This window comes from Aquarana catesbeiana, linkage group LG02, assembly GCF_042186555.1.
Source record: "Aquarana catesbeiana isolate 2022-GZ linkage group LG02, ASM4218655v1, whole genome shotgun sequence".
In the NCBI taxonomy this organism is placed as follows: Eukaryota; Metazoa; Chordata; class Amphibia; order Anura; family Ranidae; genus Aquarana; species Aquarana catesbeiana.
The window spans coordinates 354,227,402-354,252,442 of NC_133325.1; the positions used below are offsets into that span (position 1 = coordinate 354,227,402).

Here is a 25,041-nt window from a genome sequence, read left to right on the forward strand (position 1 = left end):
ATACCCCTCACAATTTTGTAAATATTTTTAAAATATCTTTTCAAGTGACAACACTGAAGAAATGACACTTTTCTACAATGTAAAGTAGTGAGTGTACAGCTTGTATAAATTAATAAGTGTAAATTTGCTGCTGGTTCCAGTAATCCAGTCTTCAGCAAACTGTTTGCAGGCTTTTTTGTGCATCAACTTTAGAAGAGGCTTCCTTCTGGAATGACAGCCATGCAGACCAATTTGATGCTGTGTGTGGTGTATGGTCTGAGCACTGACAGGCTGACCCCCCACCCCCCTCTGCAGCAATGCTGGCAGCACTCATACGTATATTTCCCAAAGACAACCTCTGGATATGATGCTGAGCATGTGCACTCAACTTCTTTGGTCGACCATGGCGAGGCCTGTTCTGACTAACGAGTCACATGACTCCGGGGAGGGGAAATGGCTAATTGGGCCCAATTTGGACATTTTCACGTAGGGGTGTACTCACTTTTGTTGCCAGCGGTTTAGACATTAATGGCTGTGTGTTGAGTTATTTTGAGGGGACAGCAAATTTACACTGTTATACAAGCTGCACAGTCACTACTTTACATTGTAGCAAAGTGCCATTTCTTCAGTTTTGCCACATGATAAGATATAATAAAATATTTACAAAAATGGGAGGGGTGTACTCACTTTTGTGAGATACTGTATATAGGTGTGGTGGGGGACCTGACATGTATATAGGTGTGGGGGCTGACATGCATACAAGTGTGAGGGGGGCCTGACATGTATACAGGTGTGAGGGGGGCCTGACATGTATACAGGTGTGAGGGGGGCCTGACATGTATACAGGTGTGAGGGGGGCCTGACATGTATACAGGTGTGGGGGCCTGACATGTATACAGGTGTGGGGGGGGGCTGACACGTATACAGGTGTGAAGGGTGGCTGAATGCGTACAGGTGTGAGGGGGGCTAAGTGCGCACAGGTGTGAGGGAGGCTGAGTGCGTACAGATGTGAGAGGGGCTAAGTGCGCACAGGTGTGAGGGGGGCTAACTGCGCACAGGTGTGAGGGGGGCTAAGTGCACACAGGTGTGAGGGGGCTAAGTGCGCACAGGTGTGAGGGGGGCTAAGTGCGCACAGGTGTGAGGGGGGCTAAGTGCGCACAGGTGTGAGGGGGGCTTAGTGCGCACAGGTGTGAGGGGGGCTTAGTGCGCACAGGTGTGAGGGGGGCTTAGTGCGCACAGGTGTGAGGGGGGCTAAGTGCGCACAGGTGTGAGGGGGGCTAAGTGCGCACAGGTGTGAGGGGGGCTAAGTGCGCACAGGTGTGAGGGGGGCTGAGTGTGCACAGGTGTGAGGGGGGCTAAGTGCGCACAGGTGTGAGGGGGGCTAAGTGCGCACAGGTGTGAGGGGGGCTAAGTGCGCACAGGTGTGAGGGGGGCTAAGTGCGCACAGGTGTGAGGGGGGCTGAGTGCGCACAGGTGTGAGGGGGGCTAAGTGCGCACAGGTGTGAGGGGGGCTAAGTGCGCACAGGTGTGAGGGGGGCTAAGTGCGCACAGGTGTGAGGGGGGCTAAGTGCGCACAGGTGTGAGGGGGGCTGAGTGCGTACAGATGTGAGGAGGGGGGCTGAGTGCGTATTCAGTGGGATGGCCCTGGGGAATGTTGGTGGTCAGGCTCAGGGGTGGGGGCCCCAGGCCTAAAGCCCAAAGGGGCCCAACAATTTCTAATGCATAAAAGTCACAAATTCAAGTAGAATTACAAATACCTGATACAGTTTTCACATAAAACAAGGTTTGGTAAAGTCACCTAATATGTAACAATGCCCTTATAATAACCAAGCTCTGTCTGAAAAATATTTACTGAAAGCAAAAGTACCCATTTTTTGCAGTGAGAAGATAAAAATGAATACAAGACTTTTGCAGGGGTGAGGTCTGTTTAAACATTGGGTGTCAGCTGTCATAAATATCTTGCTTTTAATGTATTCTCGTCACCACCCACATATTCGATCAATGAAGCTCATCTTTAATATTTGGCAAAAGAAAAAAATATTGTAGAGAATTAGCACAGACACTATTGGCAGACACAGAACAGAAAGGTTTGTGTGAAGCATAGGATTGTGACAGGTTCCTACTGCTAGACCTCCTGGGCAGCACAACAGAGGAGAAGTCAGTGTTATGAAACTGAGCACCAACACTGTAGGCAGGAGGAGAACAGAAAGGTTACTGGGAAGTACGGGACTGTGACAGGATCCAACTGTTAGACCTCCTGGGCAGTCAGACACAAAGAAAAGTCACTGCTTTATTCAAAAGCATGTAATTACAGGGCATATATTAAACAGGCATTTAATGAAATGCTGTGGTCTGAGAAAAATAGTATTTAAAGATGGCATCACCTTTCATATGACAAGGTAACTAACCATTTACAAACTGAAGGTAATGCTACTTTTGTACATTAATTTATACCACAATTACAATTTTCAGGGCAAGGAGGACATAAACTCTTGACATTATATTTCTGAACATATCCCACAACTGTCACTTTGCCAAACACACATTTCTGCCGTATTTCACCAGCAGGTAGTAGATCCCTTAGTGGAACAAGTTGAATAATTGTGTATTGTTCAGTCCATATGTGCCTGCACTCTTCATAAAGGTGACAATGCAAATTCATCCAGAAAAGCTCATCGGCATTCTGCAAAGATGGGATACCTGTATTATTAATTGATGAACTGCACTTTGTTTAAAGTACAAGTTCTTTCTAACCTTCAAAAAACACTTCCCATTTTTTCCAGATGATGCCATTTGATTCAAAATGACAACAAAGACACTTTTACTTGTATCGGGTAAGAAAACATTGATGGGACCAAGTAATGGCATCTGCTTTAGTGGGACTGCTGTAGATAAATGAAAACATTGTGCAGTATTCACTTTAAAGCAAGCCTATATAAAATACTCGTACTTTGAAGTTAGACATAAAGATCCCGATTTTAACTGTTATATAACAAAAAGCTCATTACTCCGTCCAATTCAGATATACTTTTTATAGGAGTTTTTCTTATCTTCATTGTCATCAATTTTGTTTATGAATTTGCATATATTAGAAGTATAGTGTCATAATAGTTTCTTACCTGCAATAGCACACTTCTACAAATATTTCATGATTACAGAAATTAATTAGCTTTTCTAAGATGACAAGTCTTGTAAATCATGAAATGTATGGTAAGGTTTCAAAATCAGAGAAGGCGCTCAAGCATTGCATGAATGAACTGGAAGAGGCTGGCATATCCCCAAGGCAGGAGGGACAGACACCAATATCCTGTTCATCCTGCTGATGCACTGCTATATCACTACAACTCTGCTTAAGGCTATGTGTTTGAACTGCCCATTGCCAAACTGCTAAAAGCTCTTATTTTTAATAAACAGTGGTCTATGCCACCCCCTCCCCTTCTGTACCACCTATGGAACTACCTGGATGACAAATACACATTAACAAGAAATAGTTTTCTATGGTAATAAATCATTTCTGCTGTAAGTAATTTCCCCCCATATATATATATATATATATATATATATATATATATATATATATATATATATATATATATATATTAGAGCTGCACGATTCTGGCCAAAATGAGAATCATGATTTTTTTTGCTCAGAATAAAAAGATCACGATACTCTCGACGTAAAATCTTTCACATTATACAAAAAAAATGGGCTAACTTTACTGGTTAGTTTTTTTGTTTTTTGTTTTTGTTTTGTTTTTTTATTCATTAAAGTAATTTTTCCAAAAAAATTGTATTTTAAAGACCGCTGCGCAAATACAGTGTGACATAAAATATTGCAACAACCACCATTTTATTCTCTAGGGTGTCTACTAAAAAACTATATATAATGTTTGGGGGTTCTAAGTAATTTTCTAGCAAAAAAAAATTATTTTAACTTGAAACAAACAAATGTCAGAAAAAGGTTTAGTGGGTTAAACTTTTTTCACTTACACATGAAGTCTATCCCATTGACAAATTGTTACAATGTTAATACTTAAGGTTAATTGATAAAGAATGTTTTAATTCTTGGCACACTGCCCGTTTTTTTCCTTCCTTTCTTTTGAGGGCTGTGGCTTCAGAAGGTAAGATACATTCTAACAGGAGCCTGGCACTACATTCATTATCTACAGATTGCAGGAGCAATACTTTGCATGCTTCTGTTTTAAAAAATAGTTTTACCAACAAAAATATATCCAGCAATGGTTTTTTTTAAGTAAAGGTGAACTTTGCCTTTAAATAAAGCATTTACAGCAATTTTCTGGTGGTTGCGCTCCCTAAAACTACCTACATAATAACACAGGAACGAGTTGATCAGCTGAGGATAGATGATGCAAGGTGTGTGCTAATGAGATCAGCTGGTCAACTCTTTCCTGTGTCATGACCTAAAAAGTCTGTCCAGAAAGTACGGCAGAAGTAACGGAGCAGTGTTTTCAAACAGCCATGAGGACAGGGAGGTATGCGTGTGTATAATAATTGGAAAGCTTTTTAATTTTCGCAAAAGAAGCACATTAATGTTATATTGGTTCATAGGGGAGATGGAATTTAGAAAAAAATATGAAAAAAAGTGAACTTAGCCTTTAAAGGGGTTGTAAACCCTAGTGTTTTTTCACTCACTTTTACTCACCTGAACCCTGGAATTTCCCACGACAGAGACATGTTCTTCCTCTACCCGGGGTTCTCGGCTCTTGATTGGATAGCTTGATAGCAACGCAGCCATTGGCTCCCGCTGCTGTCAATCAAATCCAATGACGCCTCGCTGGGGCCAAGTCCGGCATTCTGCATCTATGGACGCAAATGCTGGACTCGGGAGTGCGCCCGCAAGGTAACCCCCCGGGAGAGCGCTTCTCCCAGGGGGTTATACGATGCTGGGAGGAGCTACCAGCGCTGCCGGGGGACCCCAGAAGAGGATGATCTGTGCACACTGTGCAAAATGAACTGCACAGTGGAGGCAAGTATAACATGTTTGTTATTTTAAAAAAAACAAAACATGAAGCTTTAGAGGCTGCTTTCACACTGAGGCGCTTTACAGGCACTATATCGCTAAAAATAGTGCCTGCATAGCGCCTGTAAAGAGCCTCTCCTCTCACTCCAGTGTGAAAGCCCAAGTGCTTTCACACCCGATCGGTGCGCTTGCAGGACGCAAAAAAAGTCCTGCAGGCCGCATCTTTGAAATCAATGGGCAGCGCTGCCGAAGCGGCGCTTTGCGGGCGCATTTAACCCTTTTTCAGTCCTTAGCGGGGGGTTAAAAGCGCCCCGCTAGCAGCTTAAAAGTGAAGCAAATATGGTAAATACCACTGACGCCCCAACGTGGAAGTAGCCTAACAATCACTTTAAGGCCTCATGCACTCTGGGTGGTTTTTGGCTTCAGACGTTTTTTCTGCAGCCAGTAAACTCCCCAGCATTTTATTCTATGTGTCCATGCACATATAGGCTGTTATCAGCGTTTTTATGGCAGGGATGTTTTTTGGCTGGAAACAAAAAAAAAAAACAGAACTAGTGTGTTTTAGAGTTTTTCAGCAGTAAAAATGCTCTAACTCTGATAAAAGCTTAAAACTGCTGAAAAACGCAGTGGTTATCAGCGTTTTTGAGCCATAAGCTTTTGAGGGAGTATAGTTTTGCTAAAAAAAAAAAAAAAAACCAGCAACAGCTTAAAACTGCTAATGGCGTTTTTATAACATCCAGTGTGCATGAGGCATAAAGGGGTGGAGATCTACCTGAACAACATGGGAGAAGTCAAAATCACCAGGCACAGTCTTGTCTCCTCGCACCTGATTTAAACCTCTAATTGCCATACTGCCATGTCGCAATCAAGTGCATTGCACGGCAATCATACTTTTAAATCAGGTGGTGAGGAGGCAATGTGTCGCCTCCCTACCACCTGTCAAACACCAAACACACTTGTATCACTTTTCAGAGGAGCAGCAGTGCTTGCTGCTGCACTTGTGAATGAGCCCTTACTTGTATTGGGCAGTGGCACTCTTAGGGCCCGTTCACACAAAGTTAAAACCCTGCAGTTTGTCACAGTTTTACTGACCCGAATCCCTACCCCATTTAGCTGCTGAGGCAGCAACCAAAGGTGTACACATGCCGCAGCAGGAATGAACCCCCATGGCCCATTCAAGTAAATGCATGTGTCCCGCAACTGCATGCTTCTGCGGGGTCCAAGGGGTTAAAGTGGGTGGTGAGAAAGCAACACAATGCTGCCTGTGTTAACCCACTATTGCTGTACTGCACAAGGTTTCAAGGCACTTGCAGAGTGGCCTAATTTACTTAAATGTGTCATGTTTGGCTGGTGCAACACCCACCAACCATGATAGGATGTATAATTCCTGCTGTGGCATGTGTACACCCCTGTCCACTGCAGCTAAAGGGGGTGTGGTCAGGGCAGGTGTGGTAAAAACAAGTCTTACCTATGAGGTTTTACCCCCCCAAACTACATATTAACCCTTACTGTTCTTAGCCCCTGTAAGGCTGCTTCCACACTGGTGTGCTGCGGTTTACCTGCACCGCGGGTGTAGTGCAGTTACCTGCAGCTTTCCTGGGACTTATATCCTGCAGGTGTGGTGCACTTTCTGAAAGCACACCAAAACTCCTGCATTCAAAAAGTGCACCAAACCAGCAGGATATAATAGAGTCTATGGCAAAGCACAGCAAACATGCAGGAAAGCTGCATGTACGCTGCACTGCACCCGTGGCGTGGGTAAACCGCAGCACATCAGTGTGAAAGCAGCCCTACACTTTTTTTGCCCAGTGTATTACATCACACTGACCTGAAGATCTCTTTTTTCCTGCTGCTGGCACCACTCTGGAGACTGCTAGCCAGGATAAGAGGTGGAGTGCAGTTGGTATCACTGGGCATGGGACAGGAGCCAGCACTACAGAGGAGGCATCGGCTTATACAGCTCTTGCTCCCTACTACAGCTCCAACTTTACAAGTAGTCCCTCTGCATTGCACTCTGTTTGCTGTTTTGGGATGGCGGGTCAGCAAGCCCAGACCGCAATCTACCAGTCACCTGTCTGCAATCTACTGGTTGCTGACCCCCCGCTCTCGATTAATTCTCCCCACTGAGTCTCTGCAATGTACAGTATGTGCTAGCACAATGTATTGCAGAGTTTCTATATAAGATTTTGCTACTCTAGCAAGAGTAGCAATCTCCTAAAAGGGGCTTAAACAGACACCTTGTGTGCATGAGGCCTTAAGCCCAGGTTCACACTGACAGCGGGATTGAAATAATGCAAGTTCAGCTGAACTCGCATGATTTCATTCCTGCATGTCAGTCTGACTTTGGGGGCGATTTCAGAGACATCTGTGCAGGTTCCTGTACAGATGTCTATACAAATCGCCCCCCCAAGACGTCAAAAATAGTACAGAAACTACTTTTGGGAATCGGTGCAGCGTCGCACTGATTTGGGCGTGCCATTGCCGACAATAGCCGCCGATTTTGCATGCGATTTGACACGTCAAATCGCATCAATATGATTCTAGGCTTAAGCTGTAATTAGTGTCACACATGCCTTCAATCTTGTAATCAGTCAGCCTATTTAAATTACAATTAAAAGTGGTCACTCTGCTTGTTGGTAAAGGAATTCTGGAGCAAACAAATTAGTCTATGTAGGTTTTCTATGTGTGTGTGTGTTAAATGAAGTAGCTAAGAAGAAGAAATTCTACATTAAGCAGTCTGTGACACAGTAGCCACGGTTCATTAAATATTACACATGTCACACATGTACTACTCCTTTTCCTGCTATTGTAGCTGCATACAAGTCTTCTAGAGAACTCCACTCCATGCTTTTTTCACCAAGAATCCCAGACAAAAGAAATTCTATTCTTCCAGTACGTAAGGCAAATCTTTTATCTGTGGCATAAGGCATTGTAGGAAAGACTTTTTTGTCAAAGGAATCTTTACATTAATGACCAGAAAAAAGCCCATGCTTAAAGATGGTTAGACGGAATATTGCACCCAGAGCAGTGTGCTTTTCTTAGAGGTTTCTCCAATGTAAATTTTTACAAAGCACCTGTCAGCCATCCAGTTCATCTTCCAAAACCAAATGACGTAAGGGCTTAATCTGTACAACATCTTACAGTTACAGATATCTGGTAGAAAAGCTGGCCATAGATTTTCAATCAAACATTTGTAGAAAAACATGTATCAGAACATTCTTTCTTGCCATCATTGAGTCAACTATTTTAGTTTGAAAGTCCTAAAAGTGTCATCTGGACCTGCTATTTGAATGGAATCCCATATGTATTAAACATATCTCATTACAATATGTATGATTTTTTTTTTCCTAACGAAAACCACATTCACAGTTAAAATTTTATTTCAAGACCTGCCATCCTGCCTCTTTGAATTTTTTCATTACTATGGTCGAAAACTAATGCCGATTTGACCCCAATAACTATTAGAAAGTTATTGCATAGCCAGCTTAAGACAGTTAAGCCTCGCACACACAGTACGATTGTTGGCCATCCAAGCGTCTGATTTTTGTCAAAAGGGCGTGTGCCAGGATCTTGTCTTGCATACTAACGGTACACAATTGTTGTGCCACAAACACGAACTTCAGCTCTTCTGCTAATTTTGTGTTTGGTGAGCATTGATTCTGAGCATGCGCGTTTGTACTTTTGACTTGTGTGACGGATTTGTGTACTGACCATATGAAAATCTGACAGCAAAACGCTGTCCGTTGAAAATTTACTAGCCTGCCATCCAACATTTGTTCCAAAAGTTGGACAACAATAGTAAAAAAGGAACGTACTAACGGTAAGATTTTAGGACAACAGTCTGTCAACAGACAATCCCCTGCCAACAATCGTACCGTGTGTACGAGGCTTAAGTCCCGGTTAACACCAGTGCGCTGTGCGATATTGCATGTGATGTGATATACACCGCACTGCAAATCACAGGCGATGTCTGTGTGATGCGATATCAGTCACACAGATAGTATGGCTGAATTTGCATCGCATTCGGACCAAACTCGCACAGGACCAATGCGATCCAATTCATGTCCAAACTGACAGTTCGTACTGCGATAAGCAAACTGATTTGGGGGTGTCATTAACTTTCTATTGACACTCCCAGCAGTTCGCATACTGCATTGTGAACTGCCTAGCGAGTTAGGTGCAATGCGGGAACCCGCAGTGGATTTGCTGGGTTCCCGAATCACACTAGTGTGAACTGAGCCTAAAGACTGAAATATGTAAAGTACCATTTTCTTTTTCTCAAACTAAAGTTGTGTACTCAGCGTTCTGTACTATAATGATATTTGGGAAGACATTTCCTTTTTCAAATCAATGCAGGGCAAGATTTTGGAAAAGGTACTACTTTGGTGGACTCCAGCCCTATAGAATATGCAAACTACATCCAAGTTGCACTAGACAAGATGATCACACTGGAAATCAAAATCAGATCATAGCAGTGTCAACCTAGCTTACAGTGGAAGTAAACCCTCCTATTGTTTTCAGCCAAGGAAGCTACCATCTTGGCTTCTGTTTCATCCTCAACTGTCATGATGCTGCACATGTGATCAGTTATGGCACCAGCCATTGGATGGTTTGACAAGTTTAGTTGAGAGCACAACCAATGTGACAGTTAGCATTCCCAGCATGCTGGGAATGTAACAGTTTTTTGAAACTGTTAAATCAATGGGGTAACTTCTGCTTTAAAGTGGTTGTTAACCCACTGTACTAAAATAGTGTTATCCCCTCTGTATCATAACAACATTTGTTCTGTGTAATGTAAAAAAACTGCTGATCTGTACCTGTCTAAGCTGCACTCCGAGCGCTCAGCTGACATGTCAGCTCCCTTGTTTCGCCAGCTCAGAGCTGAAGTGGGCAGGGCTGAGCTGTTCTGCTGACGTCAGCCGGTAGAGGAGGAGCAGAGAGGAGAGAGAGAGATCCGACACTCAGCTGAGCGGTGGGAGCCGTTTATACAGGCACAGATCGGCTGAGTTTTTACATTACACAGCTACAGGGACAAGTGTTTGAATGCTACAGAGGGGATAAGAAGATTTATGATCAGATAGGAGAGGGGGGGCAGGCGCAGCTATGAGCAGGGAGGGGAGGGGGGAGGAAGACAGAGGACACAGACAGAGCTGCATACAGGAGAGCTGCAGCTGACGGAATCATGCAAATAGACCACAATGTCAGGGGCTTAGCAGCCATGATTATCGTGGTCTGTTTGCAGGGGGAGGGTATAGCCAGGCAGGATCAGTCAGGTTTTTTTAGGGTATACAGGGGGCCAGGATCAGGTTTTTATTTTTTTTTGGGGGGGGGGGGTTTAAGAAACACTTTAACTCTTAACTTTTAACCATAAGAACTGATGCTTTAAAGACTTGAACTAGAAGGATGAAATATGCCTGACCTCACACTGGACTTTGCAGCACAAATATTTGTGAGTGAGCAGCTCTTTCCAATACAGTAGTGAAGAACCGAGATACTTCTGATTCTCAAGGTGTTAATTTTGGCTCCAGTTAATCATGTTAGCCTCATAATTTTCAGTTTAAAAGATGACTTATGCTGTACTTTACCAATCTTTCACATTTTAAAATTGCAGACCACACGCTGAGAGTTAAAGACTTATTTATGCACTTTGGAGGCTAATGTGGGAATGATTTCTGCCAAGTATCGGCACTCAAACCAGATGCTTAAAATGCTGGTCACAACTTTCATACAATAACGTAAACTGCTACAGAAATTACTTTTGATATGTTTAACAAAAACATTATATGAAGGAGAGGATTGAGAAGGATGTGGGGTGGCTGAAGCCTGCATTAAACAGTCTCCTCAGGACAAGTCATAAAAAGCCCAAATCCACAGCAACTGAAAATATGCAGACCTAAGTCCCTTACAAAACTAAATGATTACATAAAATATAGCATATTTATAAATGGGATTACTTTCCTCCAAAGCAGGAAAAGAACCATATGGAGGCACTTTATAAAGTGTAAAGAATATATGTTGTGCTTGGCTGTGGGGGGGGGGGGGCACCAGTTTTTTGTAGATATTGCCTTCTAGATACAATAAAAATACTTAAATCCCAACTCCAGAAATTAGAAGAAAAAAAAATCTGTCCTTGCAGTAGAGCCCCCTGCACTGCAACAGTTAAACTTTTGTTATGCCGAGAGGGTATAGAAACATGCACTGTTACTTACTTGATCCCCCACTCTGGTACTGCCCTCTTCTTCCTGAAGCTCAGTCTGTGGGGGGTCCGTCTGTGTCATCAAATACAATACAGGGTTATGACTTGGATGTGGTGGGGGCAAGCATTACAAGCATGAGCGCCTTAGACAGCTTTACTCCTTATTTTGACACCCCTAGACCTTGCAGTATGGGTGCACACTACTAGGGTAGATTTTCTTTCTAACTCCTGAAGATGGCCTTTATTTTTTCCTAAAAAAAAATATACTTAGAGCTCAAGTATGCAGTACATGAGAAAAAAGGGGAGTACTAATGGGAATACTACCAAAGGTCGGACTTTATAGGCCAGGAAACAATGGAGAGGAAAAACGTTTCTACATATGCAGTACATGAAAAGAAAAAAAAAACTGATCCCAATTATCCATGGTTTTGAGAAGGGAAGTAGAGAGTTACTTATGTTTTTCAGCAATTTCATTTGATTAAGGTGCATAGGGTACATTTTCTTATGTAGTTACTTCACAACAACACCCCTTTCACACAGCCGGTTTGTTGCGGCTTCTGGATTCTTGCCGAAGGAACGACCGGGTTGTGCAATTAGCATCGGCCGCTCAGCCCATATAAACTAATGGCAGCCTGCGTCCAGGCTTGCACATCTGTCCGAAAATTGTAGCTAATCTCTCTGTGTGCGGCTACATCCGATCAGCAGCGGCCACTCTCAACCTGCCATTAGGCGGGCTAAGGGACCAATGCTAATTTCATAACTCAATCATTCCTGCAGCCAGAATCCGCAGATTCTGGCCGCAGGAATCCAGAAGCCGCAACAAACCGGCTGTGTGAAAGGAGCCTTAACGCAGGGGTCTTCAAACTGCGGCCCTCCAGGTGTTCAGGAACTACAATTCCCATCATGCCTAGTCATGTCTGTGAATGTCAGAGTTTTACAATGCCTCATGGGATGTGTAGTCCTGCAACAGCTGGAGGGCCGTAGTTTGAGGATCCCTGCCTTAACGTGTAATAAAATAGCCACAGTTCACTTTGACTGGGCAGCTTGTGAAATGGATGTTGACCAAGCCATGAATACACCAAAACATTTTTTCTTGTAGATGGCATTCAGGACCGGGTGAAGGTGCTGAGTTATGATTTAATTCCCTTCTTTGGATTAAAAAAAAAAATTATGTTTCATTTAGAAATGTATTTCACAAATAAACCAGTTGCAGTTATTGTTTGGCTATCATATGGTAAAATTACTGCTAGATAATCCCACTGCAACAACACAACAAAGCATGCAGTTTACTTTTAACCTAAGAGGGGTATTTCACATTTTTAGGCTTCAGCCTGCATCTCTTAGCTTCTCACACCATTCTGTGTTCGTTTTAGCGCAGAAATACATTCACAGCAAGTGACGACACAACTCACAAAAGCACAGATCTAACTTTATAGACACACTTCTTAACCTCAATTGACTGTGCCGTTTTTTTTTTATTTTTTCCCTAAAATTTGTACGTTTCCCACGCCTCCAATGACAAAGCAATATCACCTATTACATAACGCAGCCTTCAAATGATTGTAAAAGCAAACAGGCCTTTGCACAAACTGGCAAAAGGAATGGTGATGCTGCTCACAGTATTCAGCTAGATGTTACATTTATTTTGAAACCTACAGTTGGGAAAATCACAATACTAATGCCCACTAAAAAATTCAAAAAAAAAAAAATAAAGGTTGGACAAGAAACTGATCAATGTAATTTTTGCCCCATCAGACTATGAGGGAAATTCAAAAAAGCTGCTGTGCCACTTTTCTTTCATAAATCCCTCATTACTGTATTGCACCCAAATTTATGAAAAATTTATGACACTTTTGGTTTAGACAGCGACTCGTGCACCAAATTCAGGAAGTTCTAAAAATTGGGCCAGTCTTACATTGTGGCGCAATTAATGCACCAAATTCAAAATAAATTACCGACAGTTCGTATCTTATGAAAGTGGAGCTAATTAAGACTGACTCTGACAAATTTGGCACATACAGCTAAAGTGTCCTGGGTGCATTCTAAAAGTGGTGCATCATGCTCCAAATTCGAGTAAAAGTTCCAGAGAGGTACATGAATTTGGCGCATGCTGCACCACTTTTAGAATGCATGAGAGACACGTTTGCAAAATATGTCCGCGCCAGTCTTTATGAATTTTAGGGACCGTGTCTAACAAGGGAGTCCATAATTGTCAAGCCATAACAATCTACCAATCAGAAATACTGTATTTATTGGCCTATATAATGCACTTTTTTACCCTGCAAATAGTGTGTGCGTGTTATACGCTGATACTGCAATTTGGGCTGCCTAGGAAGGAACGGGGAGCGGGGCGGTACGAGAGCCATCAGAATACATACGGCGAAAATCTCCTGTTTACTCAGCAGCCTCTGTAATAGGAAGTCCTGTCTCCTGGGCAGGCATTGGACCAGTGTTTTGTCTATCATAGAACTTTGTATTAAAGAAACCGCTGAGTAAAGAGGAGATTCTCGCTGTATGTAATCTGAAGGCACTCGTCTCGCCCCCCCCTCCCTGTTCCCTCCGAGGCAGCAGTAATCTGAGGTGAGGCTGCAGATGGTCACTGATCAGGCTGCATTCATGGCAATGGTGAGGCTGCAAATGGGCATTGATCAAGCTGCAATGATGGGCAATTGCTAGGCTGTAGATGGGCATTGATCAGGCTGCATTGTTGGACAATTGTGAGGCTGCAGGTGGGCATTGATCAAGCTGCATTGATGGGCAATTGTGAGGCTGCAGATGGACATTAATCAAGCTGCATTGATGGGCAATTGTGAGGCTGCAGATGGGCATTAATCAAGCTGCATTGATGGGCAATTGTGAGGCTGCAGATGGACATTAATCAAGCTGCATTGATGGGCAATTGTGAGGCTGCAGATGGGCACTGATCAAGCTGCATTGATGGGCAATTGTGAGGCTGCAGATGGGCAATGGTGAGGCCGAATTGATGGGCACTGACCCTTATTTTGCTTCAAAGTTCTTTATTTAAAATGTAATTTTTTTTTCCTGAAACCTCCCCCTCTAAAGTGAAGGTGCGTGTTACATGCCTGCGCGTGTTATATGCCGATAAATACGGTAGGTTATGGCAAATAGTTAACTAAAAGTAGCTCTCTGCAAAATAATGTAGAGGCCACAACCAATCACCATAAGGTGCTTGCACATATCTTCACTGCCCATTCTGGAATCTGAATCATGAATAATACCAGCGATTCTGGGAATGGGAAACATGTGACACTTTCCACAAATACAGCAGTGGACTTTTTTTGAGAAATGACCCAATCTGTCTCTAGGTATTAAACCCTTCCAACAATACATAAAAGAAATGTTACCCATAGAACTATTTATATGCTTCAGATAATTCTCTTGAATTATGAGTTATAGGGGGAAATTTACTAAAACTGGTGCACTCAGAATCTGGTACAGTTATGCATGGTAGCCAATCAGCTTCTAACTTCAGCTTGTTCAATTAAACTTTGACAATAAAACCTGGAAGCTGATTGGTTTCTATACAGAGCTGCACCAGATTGTGCACTCTCTAGTTTTAGTAAATCCCCCTCTTGGTGCCTCTCTGTTAAAGCTTAAATAACATTTTATGGTAAAAGGTTGATTTAAGCTCTCCAAAATCATTGGGGGAAAAAAACAAACAAATGGCTATAGAAACAGAATTTCTTTCACTGGTACCCTAATCCCTCTTGAACTGCTAAACACATTACCTCCCACCCATCTACATTTTTTTTTTAATTTTCTTCCTTTTTTTTTTTTTCACCTTTTTTACCTGCCTTACCTAACCATATTGAAATTGCAGGCAGAATCATGTGATTTCAGGCTCACAATAAAATGCACGCAAGATGTGCTTCCAGTGCAATTATTTCTTAACCGGTTCAACACAGTGCAATTTCACCCCCTTCCTTCCCAGGCCAATTTTTAGTTTTCAGCGCTGTCGCACTTTAAACGTCAATTGCGCGGTCGTGCGACGTTGTACCCAAAAAAAATTGACGTCCTTTTTTCACCACAAATAGAGCTTTTTTTTGGTGGTATTTGATCGCCTCTGCGGTTTTTATTTTTTGCGCTATAAACAAAAGAAGAGCGACAATTTTGAAAAAAACACAATATTTTTTACTTTTTGCTATAATAAATATCCCAATTTTTTTTTTAAAAAACACATTTTTTTCTCAGTTTTGGCCGATACGTTTTCTTCTACATATTTTTGTTTAAAAAAATCGCAATAAGCGTATATTGATTGGTTTGCGCAAAAGTTATAGCGTCTACAAAATACGGAATAGATTTATGGCATTTTTAAAAAAAAAAAAAATTTTAATTTTTTTAGCGGCTATCGCGATTTTTTCTGGTGACTGCGACATTATGGCGGACACATCGGACACTTTTGACACATTTTTGGGACCAATCACATTTATACAGCGATCAATGCTATAAAATTGCATTGATTACTGTGTAAATGTGACAGGCAGTGAAGGGGTTAACCACTAGGGGGCGGGGAGGGGTTAATGTGTTTCCTAGGGAGTGATTACTAACTGAAGGGGGAGGGGACGCACTAGGGGAGGAGACCGATCTGTGTTCCTCCGTTCTGGGAACACAGATCGCTCTCCTCAGAGCTGACAGGCTGTGGATCTGTGTGTTTACACACACAGATCCACATGCCGGCCCGGTTAACGGGCAATCGCGGGTGCCCGGCGGACATCGCGGCCGCCGGGCACACGCACCGGGTCCCGAGGAACGCGGCGGGCGCGCGCCCCCTAGACGCCTGGGAATCCCAGGACGTCATATGACGTCCACCCAGGATGGGAGATCCCATCTGGGGACGTCATATGACTATGGGCGGTAGGGAAGTGGTTAAAGCCATCCCAAATGAGGTGTGATTTTTCTGCAATTATTGCACGAAAATCACAGCAAAAAACACCTCACCAACACACACCCGGCTCAGTGCCAAAGATTGGTACATAAGCTTCTTTGATGAGACAAATGCACATAGGGCAGAACATTAAAGTGGGGAGACTGCCCTATGCACGACACACAGAAATGCGCATAAATCATGCAAAAAAAGTTAAAAATCACAAGCGGGAACACATGATCCTGCCTCACAAAGTGTATACAGGGCCTTAATGCAAAAAGTTTACGGATTTGGGTCTACAGCCATAACAATATTTTCCTTCATAGCAATCAATGCAGAGACCTTCGGCAAACACTTCTAAATACACATGTTCATGACCTTTCTACAAGCCTCTTGCATTCATTTTTAGAACCCCCAGACACTAAAAGAATAGCATGCAAGTCCCAACCAACATAATTGCAGATTAAAAGCAGACCTAATACCATGATGAATTTATGAATAGGTGGTGGTTAGCCTGCAGAATATTTTGTTATGGACACTTTGGATACTTTATCCAAGGCTTTCTGGGTTTGATATCTCCTTCCATCGTTGTAACTTTGGAAACCCTCTGTGAAATAAAAGACCTCTATTAGGGCATCTACTCCACCCCCTTCCCATTTTTTTCTAGCTTTGGATAGAGTAGGGAAAAGACTAACTCCTAGCAGGTTTTAAGGCTCTTTTGGAAAGATTCCTTAACCTCCTGTCTGGTAAAAGGGTTGTCCCCAGATAGAAAGTGAGGGGAAATCTCTGTAACAGCAACATAGACTGAAGAATTTTTTTTTTTCCCTACAGTTAAGTAGGGGATTGTTTTAACAGCAACTGGCTGACTTTTGGCCTGTGCATACAGCTGCCTGTTCTACATAAGCTGGTCTCACAACTGGCTTCTGTTGAATGGGCATGCTGGAAAACCAGCATCTGACCTGTATTCAATCAGCGATTCCAGCCAATGGCTGCAAGCGCTGATCAGTGTGTTCTCCTTGGGGGGGAGGGGCAGTCCCCCTGTCAGAATACAACAGAACAGCAGGGGAGATTGCCACACTGACATTGCTTGTGTTGGTACAGCAATCTATCAGTTTTTGTTCATTCAGTCTGCTTGTGTGTACCCAGCTTTAGAGTGGTTGTTAAGCCACTCTAACATGTATGCACCATCCGCGCTGTCTCCTATTGTAGTGTCCCCCTCCCTGTGTGATTTTTAAAAATAAATGCTGCAAATACCTCATTTCAGAGCCGAGATCCCGATCACGTGACCGGCCAGCCCTCTACTTTCCTCTAACAGATGCAGCGGGAAGGGAGTGGAGGAGAGAGCTGGCCGATCATGTGATCGTGATCTCAGTTCATAAATTAGGTATTTGCAGCATTTATTTTTATAAAACACACACACAGAGGAGGACACTACAACCCAAAGCGGAATTGTGTTTTGGCAAATTTACAGCTTTACAGTGCATCATGTGACTCATCTCAACATGAAGGCTGCATTTTACATAAACGAACGTATCAATAATGATATTTGCTCTTTGTTTTCATTGTTGAAAATCCGTAAACTGCATTGTAAAATAAAGAAAATGTAAAAAGTTGTTAAAAACACAACACTTTATACATGGATTGGATTACATTTCATTCCTGTGAACCTCAAAATATGCTTTGGGCAACCAGAAGAGCAGTATTTACAAAAAATTTGCTGCACTACATCTCGCTGATGTCAACAGGCTACATAAAAAAATAATAGTTTTGAGCAGGCCATAAGGTTGTTCTATGGGATAAATTTACTTGTAATACTGGTATATTGGTTTAAATACCTGTTTCCCATCCCAAAGAATTGATGAGCTGTAGGATACTATCTGTTCTAGGGTCAGACAGCTGGCACTTTGTATTTGCAAACCTAATTTGCATAGCACATTTCCAGGCTTCAGAAACAAGGCACCAGGTTTTAGCACATCACAATCTAACTCAATCTGACAGCCATAACAGTGACGCCTGCCAGACTTGATTGATTGGCTGGATATATTTAGACATGGAAAACAGTAATGCCACTGAACTCATGTATGCTCAATCCAAAGAACCGAACAGGAAAAAAACGATTCTTGAGCACCAGGATGTAAAAGTGAACTAATGTATTGATGTGTTCAAGAATTCTTTATGTGTAATAGGAAGATTAATTTAAAAGAGGGTCTTGTGCAGTTATTTGCTAATATGGCTTAGCCATTGTTCTGTGCTGCCATATAATAGATTTGTAATGCAATTTGTGCAGGAGAGATGATGACTTGAGATGAGTAAAGGCCCACCTCTCGGCAAAAATCTATTTTTTCCCCATTGCTCCCTCCCACCCAACTCTAACCCATCCTGTAAGGTAATATATTTCCTTAACTGGTGAAATCAGTTATACTCATGTGAGTCCCCCCCATCCAGGTCCATCACTAAATGCTACTTCTGCTTGGAGGGAAAGTCCTGTTTTACAGGTTAACCCTCACCAGACGGTCCCCTATCCTTTGGTCTGTCATCAGTCTTCTGGATCCTGAAAGCACCTCTCTACTGGCCAGCCAAAGGGATTCAACCACGTTATGCACCTGGAAGAACTCATCATGGAAATAAACAGGAACAGGAAAAGGACCCAGTGCTGGGTGATCACATGACTGCAGCTTAAGGTAAATGAAATTAGGGGTTATTTTCTCCATAACAGGCACATGTGTGTGTATCAGTGTAATATATAAGACAATCAGCGCAGACAATGTATTTACAAAAAGTTGCAAGCTGGACCCTTCAGGTTAAATCACATCACCTCAGATACATATAAAAGAAAAAATAAGTCAATAATGTCAATATCAATAATGTCCTTCAGTTTCTAAAATATCCACCAAGGAACCATAAGTCCCAGAAAGGAAATAGGGAAACCACGTGAGAGGATGACTCCAATCCATTAGTAATAAGTGACAATCCCTCCAACGGCTGAAAAGTGAACGCTTACCAGAGCAAGTGGACCCCTGGGTTGTTTGTCTCCGGGGGGGGGGGGGGGGGGGGGGGCTGGATGGAATTAGTTTAACCTCCCCCAAATATTTAGCACCAGCTGTCACTGACCCCTTGGCTGCTCATGACCCTGTCGCCAGTATAAGGATTTTCCTTTTCTTCTTTGGACAGCTCCCGGTAGGTCCTGACAACTGCAGGCAAGGAACATCCCACAACAGCTGGTGTTCAGGAGATGCTCCGACCTAGTCATCTAGCCATTACAATTTGGCTCTTGTCAAAGTTGCTCAAATCCTTACAGCTGCCTATTAATTCTGCTTTCAACACAGCTTCAGGGACAACCAGTTAACTTGCTGTCCAATAAACCCCACCCACTTTCAGATTCCATTGTAACAAGATAATCAATGTTATTCAGTTTACCTGCCAGTGGTCATAATGCTATCGCCAATCGGTGTATCTCCATTTCTTCAGCATAGTACAAGTAACTGATTAAAGGGGCATGAATGCCTTTAAAAGAAAAATAAATTATGTTCTTTGTGCTCATTTTATATATATATATATATATATATATATATATATATATATATATATATATATATATATATATATATATATATATATTTATGGTTGGAGCCCTATGTCCGATATGGACATAGATAACACTTATAGTAAAGATGAGACTTACCATTGGAAATAGACCTAAAAGTGTGGACTTACCATATGAAATGGACCTGAAAGTGTGCCTTGGTCTAATGGCCGGTATGCCAAAATAAGGGGGCATACCCTGGTTTAAGAAATGATTTTCTGTAAAGAGAAATGAATGAAATGAATAGTTGAGAAATGCTGTGAAATGGGGATGGGAGGGTGGGTATCGCGCACAGGAAACCGACAAGCACCACAGGTGAGCGGGCTGCTTAAATACCCCCCGGGCTCCTCCCATAAATTCAGGCCACCATACTGGCCTTCCTACTTATGGTTGGAGCCCTATGTCCGATATGGACATAGATAACACTTATAGTAAAGATGAGACTTACCATTGGAAATAGACCTAAAAGTGTGGACTTACCATATGAAATGGACCTGAAAGTGTGCCTTGGTCTAATGGCCGGTATGCCAAAATAAGGGGGCAAAAACATTCAGGTAGGGTTATAATATTTATTGGTTTTCAGTTATTTATTGAGCCAATTTGGAGAATGCCTGTGCCATCTCTATTTGCGGATTGGGGATATACCGGGCGAAGCAGGCTGATCTCCATCTGCCTAGTCTTTTGATGATGTGGTCTGGAACCCCGTGGCGGGATGCTGCGGAGGCTGCTCCGATGCGAAAGGAGTGTCCGGAATACTGACTAGGGTCAAGGTGAAGATTGCGGAGAAGTATCCTTATGTGTTTCACAAACTGAGAGGCGCTTAAGGGTTTAACTGGGAATGGTAGAAGGGGACTGGTGTCTGGTTGTTCAGGCAGGAGTGACCGGAGTCGGTTGAGTACCGCGACTGGACACCAGCTGTTGTTGGTTTTGTAGAGGTGAATGTTCACTCCTGAGCCCGTTTGCTGGGTTTTAGAGATCTCGAGGTGCAGGATGAAATGGTCTTATTATGGAAGCAAGTGCCGCCTGCATAGTACTTGGTCTGTGGGTTTATTAGAGGTGAATTCGCCAGGTCGCAAGAACCCATAGTAAGCTAAATATATGGCTGCTTGTAAGACCGTGCTGGGGAGCAGACCGAATGGCGAAGTAGCCAGAATAGTTGACATGTCCCTAAAGATGGGCCCCGTAATGGGTAAGCGCTTGGTGCTGATGACTGGTTGTGGTTTCTGAATGCCCCTAAGGATGGCTCGTATAGCGTGTGATGAGAACAGTGAAGATTTCGTGGGGTCTTCAAGCGTCAAGAAATGTTGGATGCCGGCTAGATATAGCCGAATGGTATTGTAGGATAAGGCCAGCTGCGTGTGATAGTGCGCAGTGAAGGCCAGTACTTGTTTGACATCTGTTGGTCCTTTACGGCAGGATGTGAGGAACTTATTGAACGCCTTCCAAGCTGTCTGGTAGGCTTTGAGTGTGTTGTGCGAGAGTGAATGATTGATGAGTTGCGTTGCTCCATGTAAATGTTGAACTAGTCCAGGGTCAGTTGTGACCAGACGGGGATAGGGGCCGACATTGGTTCGGCTTCGGGAACCTGTTCAAAAAAGGAGGTATAATTAAAACGTGACAGTGCGTCAGCAGCTAAATTGTATCTGCCGGGAATAAATGCACAGTGTATGTTAAACTGATGCTGTAAAGACAGTTGTACCAATCTGCGCAGGAAGGACATGACTGTTAGGGACTTGGACCTGCCTTTGTTGATGATGTCTGCTGTGGCCTGGTTGTCGGTGGTGAAGACTACGGTTTGTCCTGTCCAGTGGTGGCCCCAGAGCTGTGCAGCTGCCACTATGGGATAAAGTTCAAAGAGGGAAGATGTTTGAGTAAAGCCGGGTATCAACAGAATCTGTTGAGGCCAGGGTCCTGAAAACCAATGGTGGCCAAAAATTGCCGCGAAACCTGTGGAGGCTGCAGCGTCCGTCACCACCTGGGGTGACCGGGGAGAAACCAAGGGTATAAATAGGGATATGCCATTCCAGGCGGACAAGAATTCCTCCCACATAGATAGGTCCGCTATAGCCGCGGAATCTAGATTTAAGATCTGATCGGGGTCCTGAGTTTCTGGCAGGAATCTAAGCAGGCGTGATACAAAGGTGCGGCCTTGTGGAATAATTCGCATGGCGAAATTAAGCATTCCCAGGAGAGACTGCAACTGCTTTTTGGTACAGCCCTTGGTGTGTGTGAACTCGTGAAGGATCGCCCTAATGCGGGTTAGTTTGTCAAGGGGGAGACTGGCTTGCATAGCGCAGGTATCCAAGCTGACCCCGAGAAAGGTGATGATGTGTGCTGGGCCGTCGACTTTGTGCTCGGCGATGGGAACATTGAGGTTTCCAAATATCACTCTGAGTTTGTCGAGGTCTCCTGGGGGCTTGCTGGGAGGTTCTATTAGTAGAAAGTCATCCAGGTAATGGATGACTTCTTGGCATTGACCCTTGTGTAAGAGTATCCAAACAAGGGACTGAGCGAACGTGTCGAAGAGCCAAGGACTACTCTTCGAACCGAAGGTTAATTTAGTGGCAAAATAATATGCCTCCTTCCACTTGATGCCATGCCAGCACCAAAGGGATGGGTGGATGGGCAGGAGCTTGAAGGCATCCGAGATGTCGGCTTTGGAGAGCCAGGCACCTGTACCTGCTTTGACGATTGCTTGTATTGCCATGTCAACGGAGGAATATTTTAGGGAAAATTCTTCGGAGGGTATCAGGGAATTGAGACTGGGGATGTGCGAAGAATGAGGCGCAGACAGGTCGTACACCAAACGCAATTTATTTGTGAACTTGCCCTTGACAAGCCCAATAGGGCTGACTCTCCATGTGCTGAAAGGGGGGCGAGTGAAAGGGCCTATAACGAACTCTCGATCTACCTCTGTTTGTAAGAGCTGATCTATGGCTTGTTCGTCAATGGCTGCTGAACGAAGATTGGCACATTCGTGGGTACTGTGGGGAAGTGAAATGAGGCCGGTGTGAAAGCCTGCTGTGAAGCCCTGGATAAGGTAGGTGGCCAGGGAAGGGATGGGATGTGAGGGGAGGTACAGTCCTAACCATAAGAAGTTGATCCGGCTTAGTCATGCCCTCTTGTGTTGTTTGACTTCGCACAAGTTCCTAGGGTGTGCTCTTTGGCATAAGGTGCAGATGTGGAGTAGGCGGCACTGGCTGAAGTTGCAGGACCCGTAGTTGTAGTTATTACAGATGGCTGCCCCTCCCATGGTTCGGACTGGGCGTCCGAATTTGTCCACCTGAGGCGTGTGTTCAGGGGGCGACTGACCCTGAATTGTACCCGAGGTAGAGGGAAACTCGAAGGGCCGTCTGATTGCCGCATTGGCGCACCAGGTGGCAGTGTGGGTGGAGGACTGACAAATCGCACACAGAGGTGAGCGTAAGCCGGCAAAGTGGCGACAGAAGAGCTCTGTGTCCATGAGACTCCAATTTGTTGTAGTCTGGAACTGTGTGAGTCTGGCGGCGGCCTTAGCGGAAAAAGAACGGTGGTAGTCATAAAATGCAAATCCTCCATACTTGTAGCCCAAGTCTACTACCGTATGGAGATATAAGTCCAGCTCTTCCCGTCTGCTGGGGGTGGCTGAGCATAGGACGTCTCTGAGCATGCCAAAGGCCAAGGTAAATTCTGGGACCGATAACTTGCGGTTCAATCTGGGGTCTTTGGCTTTAAGGACCACCGATATGTCACCCCAGGAGTAGGCCTTATTTTCTGCCAGATCGTGCACGGAAATAAGGAGAGAGGCCAGGTTGATGTCCCTGCCGTCCAAAATGTCCTTCCTGATACTGGTTGGGACCAAATGGGAGGGGTAGACAATGGGGCTCCAGCCTGAGGTACCTGCAGGAAGGGGTGTCAAGGTTTGAGTTGCGATTGGGTCGGGGACAGCCGTGGCCGGTCGAGCCTCCAGGAGTGCCACCCTGGTTTGGACGTCTGTAACCGAGGTAGACAAGGATGACACCATCGTGTGTAATTGTGAGATAGCTGATGATACTGCCTGTTGGGTACTGGGTCCTGCTGCTGGTGGGGGGAAGAGGAGTTTGAAGAGCTCGCCTTTCCTCGCTGTGGCGGGGAAGGGGACACCTCTGCGTCTGAGCTCTGCCGTCAGTTTGGGGATAGTCCATGCCCTGAGGGACTGCACGCTGCCACTCTCTGAGACCGGGGAAGGTGACAGGGGGGCCGTGAAGTCTTCGCTGCCGGCCTGAGACATAGTTGATCTGGTGAGAATCTCCTGTCTTGAGCTCTTATTTTCCAGTTGACTGTAACCTATTGGGGGTGACATGAATTTAAAGTTTTTCTTTGATCCCCTGAGTCATACTTACCCGACTTATTCTCCCATTTTTTTTTTTTTTTTTAACCTGGGGGGATATCGTCCAACCTGGTGCAGGGTGGACCTACTGAACATTGACTGACCTAGAGGAAAATGAAAGGTGATAATTCGTGAAGGGATTGCTAACTAACTTGAAGCAACGATTTGCATGGTGCTTCCAATCTTTGTGACAATGAAATGATTCGAAATGTTTGCCTTGATTATGAAATGAATGAACTCCATGACAGAGGTCCGGCCTGGTCGTGTCGTGACTGATCCGACCGTGAACCGGGCTCTGGAGCATGTACTGAAATGAGGCAACTGAAAAAACATTGGTGCACACCGGGACGAATCGGTGCCTGTTTGATGCATCTGGATTCGAATCGGAGCGCAGTATGAAATGAAATGAGAGAAATGTTTACCTTGACCGAGGCTCGAATTGGTTGTGCCGTATTTTGCGACTGGCAATGAACCGAGCTCTGGTATAGGTATAGATACGGCCGAAACAAGTGAGGCATTCCGTGACGAATCGGTGCATCTCGGATGCGACTGGTTTCGAAACGGTGATGCGCTGTGGGAGTGAAATGGTAGTAATGGCATGACAGAGATGCGGATCAGTCGCCCGATATCTGCAACTAGCTATGATCCGGACTCTGGAGCATGTCTCAGAAATGAGGCCGGGCCCTGGGGCACGCCGTAACGAATCGGTGCATGGAGGATGCGACTGGATTCGAAGCGGAGCGTGGTAAATGCAGGTGTAACATATCGTTTGCCATGACGGAGGCGCGAATCGGTCGTGCTGTTGTAGCGACTGACTACGAATCGGACTCCGGAGCATGTACTGAAATGTGGCCAATCCTGGGGCACGCCGAGATGAATCGGTGCATTTCCATGCGACTGAATTCATGTCGGAACGTGATACGTGGTAATGAAATGATAACCATGACAGAGGTACGAATGACTGATAATAACGTGACTCTGGAGCATGTACTGAAATGAGGCCGTGACTACTGGGGCACACCGGAGCGAATCGGTGCATCTTTTAGGTGCGACTGGATTCGAATCGGAG

At 44.2% G+C, this 25,041-nt stretch overlaps 1 protein-coding gene across 7 annotated transcripts in view; it reads right to left on the bottom strand.

The window, feature by feature from the left end:
• Positions 1-25,041, bottom strand: part of MSI2 (musashi RNA binding protein 2) — a 928,554-nt gene that overhangs the window by 696,237 nt on the left and 207,276 nt on the right. For 5 of the 7 annotated variants that reach the window (XM_073614998.1, XM_073614994.1, XM_073614999.1 and 2 more), the window contains exon 6: positions 11,170-11,229. The exons of the other annotated variants lie outside the window; for them this stretch is intronic. In XM_073614998.1, coding sequence (XP_073471099.1) covers positions 11,170-11,229 — 60 coding nt within the window. The remainder of the gene's footprint in view (positions 1-11,169; positions 11,230-25,041) is intronic. 7 annotated transcript variants of the gene reach the window in all.